The 6,101-nt window shown below is 59.8% G+C and overlaps 1 protein-coding gene across 1 annotated transcript; it reads right to left on the bottom strand.

The window, feature by feature from the left end:
* Positions 1–288: 288 nt before the first annotated feature.
* On the bottom strand, positions 289–4,085 carry NKX2-1 (NK2 homeobox 1). Its single transcript, XM_079911880.1, has 3 exons — positions 3,970–4,085; positions 2,875–3,260; positions 289–1,916 (listed from the first exon to the last, which is right to left on the bottom strand). The coding sequence occupies exons 1-3, from the start codon at positions 4,044–4,046 to the stop codon at positions 1,189–1,191; spliced, it is 1,191 nt and encodes a 396-aa protein (XP_079768006.1). The 5' UTR covers positions 4,047–4,085; the 3' UTR covers positions 289–1,188.
* Between the last annotated feature and the right edge of the window lie 2,016 nt (positions 4,086–6,101).

The raw sequence follows: 6,101 nt of genomic DNA, 5'->3' as shown, positions 1-6,101 counted from the left end.
TGAAAACTAGTCCTTTGGTCTCTTTTCTCCCTTTTCCTCCTGGTGGAAGGAGTCTAGCTTTTCTACTCTCTATTGCCAAGTCCCAGGACTGCTCAAGGTTTGGTTCTACTTAATTCAGAGGCAGAACAAAACTCCCTCTTCCCGTGGGGCAAAGACTCTGCGCCCGGCCTCCTTAGCTGGTTCAGGATCTTTTGAGCCCCCAAACAATTCGAATCTCATCAGGCCCATGTTGAGCCACACCCCCTACCCCCAAAAAAGCCAAATCAAAGCCAAACAAAAGATGGGGTTTTTAATCAGAAAAAGAATCTTTTTAATTTGTATAATTTATTAGAAGCTTCTTAGGAACTATACTTAAGCCAGATATCTACATAAGTTACAACAGAAAAAGACTGACGCTGCAAATACCAAACTGGCAAATAATATACACAGATTTGTCAAGGCCCATAAAAAATATGATGGGCTGGGGACGGGGACTGGTTTTTTGTTTTTGTTTTTTACAACAAAATGTACAGATTACTAAAACTAAGCATTTAGTCCAACTTTTGACAGTGTTTTACAGCTACAAGTTCACATCAAACATAAAACAATTTTAACCAGGGCCGGTCTCAGCTGAGCCTGGGTGGCCAGAGGGGGCCAGGAGGGGGCATTTCCTTTGTGTCAGTGGCAAGCGGGATCTGTCGAGGAGTCTTTTCCTCTCCCCAGCCCCCCCCCCCCCCCCCCCGTCGCCCCTTCAAGGAAATCCTGGTATTTACAGGCAAGTCCACTTTGCTGGCACAGTGAACCCAGAGTGAAGTTTTCCATCTTTAGAGTCCGGAGGCATGTCAGCGTAGAGCCCTCTCCAAACTGCGCCCCACCCGAGCGTGGGAAACCCATCGGAATCACCCAACAGACACCCCCAAAGCGGTTCTTGTTATGTCCTTCTCTGTTTAAGACTCCTTAAAGAACTGGATCGCTTGGTTGTTTTATTTTCTTTTTAAAAAAAAAAATCCTGCAAATTTTAGAAAAAGAAAAGAAAAGAAAAGAAATACGTCCAGCAGTTTGGTCGTTGTGTTTTTCCCCTTGGTCTTATCGGGACAGGTTCTTTAGAAAAGTCGAAGCGCACGGTGTAGTGGGTGGTTGGTGGTGTGTGGCGGGCAGTAGGGGAAGCGATGAGGCAGAGCGCTGGGCTAGGCCCGGCCCGGCGTCCTCTCACCAGGTCCGACCATATAGCAAGGTGGAGCAGGACATGGTGCCGTAGTCCGAGCCCGAGGAGTTCAGGTGGGACAGGCTGGAGACCTGGCCCTGCAGCGCCGCGGGGCTGGTGGCGTGGTGCGCCAGGTCCGGAGACTGGCCCGCGCTGCCCGGCTGGTGGCCCGGGTGCGCGCCGAGGCCGGGGCCGCCGCTGCCCACTGAGATAGCTGCTGCCGCCGCCTGAGCGGCCTGCGCCTGCTGCTGCGCCTGCTGCTGCGCGTGGCCTTGCAGGCTGGCGGCGCCCGGCGCAGGGGCGCCCGCCTGGCAGGGTTTGCCGTCTTTCACCAGGACCGGCACAGCCACGCGGCGCGGTGACTGCTGCTGCGCTTGCTGCTGCTGGCACCCGGCGCCCCCGCCGCCGCTATCCTGCTGCAGTTGCTGCTGTGCCGCCTTGTCCTTGGCTTGGCGCTTCATCTTGTAGCGGTGGTTCTGGAACCAGATCTTGACCTGCGTGGGCGTCAGGTGGATCATGCTGGCCAGGTGCTCGCGCTCGGGCGCGGACAGGTACTTCTGTTGTTTGAAGCGTCGCTCCAGCTCGTACACCTGCGCCTGGGAGAAGAGCACCCGGCGCTTCCGGCGCGGTGCGCTTGGGAGTGGGGCCATGTTCTTGCTCACGTCCCCCAGAGAGCCCAGGCCGCCCATGCCGCTCATGTTCATGCCGCTCGCCGGGCCCATGAAGCGGGAGACTGTAAGCGACAAACGCACAGCGTCGGCAGGGGCCGGGCCGGGCCAAACCACCTCTGCCTTCTGCGCGTTTGGCCGGCCCGGCCCCTGCCCCGACGGCGCACTCCTCACCTAGGTCGCCTCCACCCTGAGAGGCCCAGCCGCGGGATCGCCAGCGCCTGCCCCGGCCGTGCCGTCGAGGAGTTTACTGCAGAGCTCCCCACCTCAACCCCGGCTACCTCCCTCAGTCTCGGTGCTTCACCCAAAAAGCAGAGTGGAGAAAGACTGTTCCTCCTGTTCCTTTCGTGCCCAGCCCACCAGATTCGTGCGGTTAGTGGGCCACGGGCAGCAAACTGGGCCCAGGCCAGGAACTGGGGTCTAGCTGTAGGCTCCAGCTTTGGGAGCTTAGGAGAGGGAGGTGTTCGCTTTCGAAAAGCTAGAGACCCCGAGACCCCAGACTCTTTGCCTCTTGGCCGCTCTCTCCGGTCAGCCCCAATGAGGGCATTTGTTCGGCCCATTTAGAACCCCTTCTGGAGCCACAAGCCCTCCCTCAAGCCTAGACTGGAGAGTGGGCCAGGCCAGGGGCCTGAGCGCATCATCCCAGCAGGGTAACCTCCCTCCCGGCCAGGCCGCGCCTCTCCGCGCCCTGCTCGTCTCGGCTCTCTTAGTTAGGGGGCCACCTCCCTCCGCATTCCGAGGTCTCCCGCGCGGAGCAGAGCGGCCACTTGGCCGCATCTGGCAGACGCCAAATACCAGCTCCTGCCCTCAGGACCCCAGAGCTACCAAGTGCCTCTTCTTGGACCCCTCAGCTCAACAAGGGAAGACTCCCGAGATCCTGCGCCCGACTCGTTGGCGCCACTGCCCGGCCGCCCACCCTGATGATGCCCAGCACGCAGCCGGCAGGCGCCGCGCCTTCCCGGCGGCTCTCCCCGCGCCTCCGGCGCTCAACCCGCGGCCCTGCAGTGGGGCGGCCTCACTTACTGGCGGGGAAGCGCGGGTCCGGGTTGGCGCCGTACCATCCGGGGCCCGAGGTGCTGTTCCGCATGGTGTCCTGGTACGGCGGCAGCTCGCTCATGTTGCCCAGGTTGCCGTTGCAGTAGCCCCCCACGGCGGAGTGCGAGAGCTGGGGCACCCCCGCAGCCGTCATGTGGTAGGCGGCGGTGACGGCACCGTGGTGCCCCACGGCGTGCTGCTGCATGGCGGCGGCCGGCGGTGCCGCCTGGCCCTGCCTGTAAGCCGCCAGCGGAGCCCCGAGGCCGCCGCCCTCCATGCCCACTTTCTTGTAGCTTTCCTCCAGGGGACTCAAGATGTCAGACACTGAGAACGGAGTCGTGTGCTTTGGACTCATCGACATGATTCGGCGGCGGCTGGAGGAGGAAGGAAGAGGAGGAAAAAAAAGGGAGAGGGGGAAGGCGAAGCCTAGCTGCTTTTTTTTTTCTCCCTTTGCCAAATATTCTGGTGTTACCTTAACGCCGATCTTGTTGGATGTACACGTAACCGAGTGGACCGAGTCCGCCTTAATTAGCTTGAGTGGAGGCTCGGGGGCTGCCTCGCGTTTGTTTTAGCCCGGCGCCAGGTTTTAGGCAGCCACCAGAGGCGGGGCGTAAGCGCTAAAGCAACAAGACAATAGAAGCCTACATCTTGCCCGAGATAATTAGCTTACATGCTGATGACAAGGTAAACACCTTTAAGTTTCACTTGTCAGGATTTTTAGGTCTCAAAGAGGGAGAGAGAGAGAGACAAGAGAGAGAGACAGAGAGAGAGAGAGAGAGGCAGAGACGCGACCCAAAGCATTTCTTTCCCCCTCCCCCGGAACCCCTACCCCCATTTTTGTGGGGTGCGGTGGCGCGCTGGAGGGGGGGGAGGCGGGGGGGGAGGGAAAGGAGGAGGGAACCGAGAGAGGGGAGGGCAAGAGGTGGGATGGGGAGTAGCCGAGGAGGAGGGATGTTGGGGAGGAAGGAAGGTGAACGCCGCTTTGCAACCAACTTGCGGAGTTACAAAGTGAACCACTTTCCAGTTGGGTCGGGGTTCCCCGGGCGGGGACGGGGAGTGGGCCAGGGGCGGGTGGGTTTTCACCTGAGCCTGCCGGGGCTGGTCCTCCCTCCCGCCGCGGCCTCCCAGCCCCGCGCCTTCCCACCGCCTCCGGACCACATCTGGCTTCGCAGCGCCGAGCCCCAGTCGCCACCAAAGGAGCTCGGGAGTCAGGGGACGAACCCTGGGGCTCCACTGTTGGTCTGCGTGTCTGTCAGTCTGTCTGCCTCTTCTGCCGCCGTCAGAAGGACACCTCTGCTCCCCGCCCCCTTTCCCCCTACCCGAGAGAGAATCCCAGCGGGCGGAGGAGGCGCCGAGCAGGGGATCGGCTGCCGCCGAGAGGCTGTCCCAGATCCCCGCGCCGCCCTCCCCCCAGCTCAGGGTCTTCCCAGAGGGCTAGGGCCCCCTGCTTCACGCCTCCTCCAACCCACACTCGGCTACCCTTCCCCACCCCCATCCCCTGCTAAGGCAAGGACACCACTGGCCGCCCGAGCTGAGAAGCTGGGGGGATTAACGCGAAGGGCCATCGCTGAAGTTGCTCCACCTCGAACAAACCTGGTGTCCCCGACCCTCGCCCATCGCCCGGACACGCGGGGTTCTGGGACTGGAGCTGACTTTCCGAGGACATCACAGCCCCAGCACCCGAGCCCAGGGTCACGCTGTTTTCCCCCCTGATGCTTCAGAGAGGGCTCGGGCAGGGAGCTTCGTGAGTGCCCGCCCGCCTGTTGCCGGGTGGAACTGAGCCTGAACCCCGGCGGGACGAGCTGGCCGGGAGGGGGCGAGTCCCCGGGCGTGAGCAGCTGAGCGGGCGGGAGGCTGGGTTGAGGCTTGCCTCCACCCGGAGCTCAGCCATGCAAAAGCGCACTTGCTCCCCCGGCAGTAACCAAATAGCTTTGTTCAAAGCGCCGGCATAAATGGCCAGTCGCTTTGTGGCCACTCTGGATATTAGTAGATGAGGATCATTCTGCTTCAGTTGGGCGCCTCTCATCCGGGTAGCAAGAAACTGCTTAGGAGGAAGTGGGTTTCCTGTCTGCGCGTTCTCAGGCTTCAAGTGTGCGCCCCGCGCCTTGAGGGTCCTTGGGCGCCTGGAGAGGAGAAACTGTGGGCTGCGCTCCCCAGCCCGGCCGGAGGCATCCGCCGCGCCGCTCTGGCCAGGCCCGGGCCTCCAAGCAGAGTGGACTACGGAGCCGAGCCCTGTGCGGTGCAGATCCGGAGACCCACTCCGACTTTTCCCCTTGGATATTAAACGTTTTGTTGTTGTTTTGTTTTCTCTTTAGCTGTTTTAGCCTCCTCTCCGCGCCGGGGTCTGGGAGGGTGGAGTGCTCTCAGGTCGGGCAGGGGCCTCCAAGACACTGCGGGGGCCGGTTAAGGAGGCTTCTCGATTTGGGTTTTGTTTTCACATTTTCTTTCCCCTCCTTGTAGAGGAGCTCCCGAAGATGAACAGGCTCTTTTGAACGATTTAATTCAGCAGGTTAGACGCCTTTTCCATTAATAGCAATCGTTGTAGGGAAAGTTGTTTTGTTTATTGGCTTTTTATTTCAAGATTTCAATCCTCCCCTTGAGAAGTGCTCTGCGCTCCCTCAATACAAAGCCAACTTACATACTACATTCAGTTTCCTCACCACCTATGCCCCTTAAGAGGGGAGAGAACGCTCAGGGCACGCCCATCTCCTGCGTACCGCACGGGCCCATGTTTCTGGGCCCGCTTGTTGGCTTTGGGGCAGGCAAACCTGTGTGTGAGTGCCGAGGTGCACTCGTCGGTCGTGCTTCGAAAGACGGGCGCCAGGTCGCTCATTGCCCTTCCTTCCAAGGGACTTCTCTGGGGGGCGCTCTCAGGAAGGACTCAGACCCCCATCAACTGCGCCTTGGTCAATGCGATGCCTAAGTCCTGGGAGCGAGGAGGGAAGAGGACGACACTGGGCTCAAGTGAACGGACAAAGGACAAAACTGAGGAGAGCGGACAAAACTGAATACAGATCTTGTTTGCAATTGGGCCCCCAGCCCTGGGCCTGCGTCTCATCTGGGGTCTTAATGCCAAGGCGGGATGGGTCTCCCAATCTCCCGTCTTCTTTCTCTCTCTCCCTCTCCATTATTTTATATTATTAGTAAACGTAAGAAACAGTGTAGAACGTTGTACGTCTCTCCCAGTCTCAGTGCCATTTAGAAATAGCGGTAAT

The sequence above is a fragment of the Stenella coeruleoalba genome (assembly GCF_951394435.1).
Source record: "Stenella coeruleoalba genome assembly, chromosome: 2".
Classification (NCBI taxonomy): domain Eukaryota; kingdom Metazoa; phylum Chordata; class Mammalia; order Artiodactyla; family Delphinidae; genus Stenella; species Stenella coeruleoalba.
This window is presented reverse-complemented; position numbering and strand designations above follow the sequence as displayed.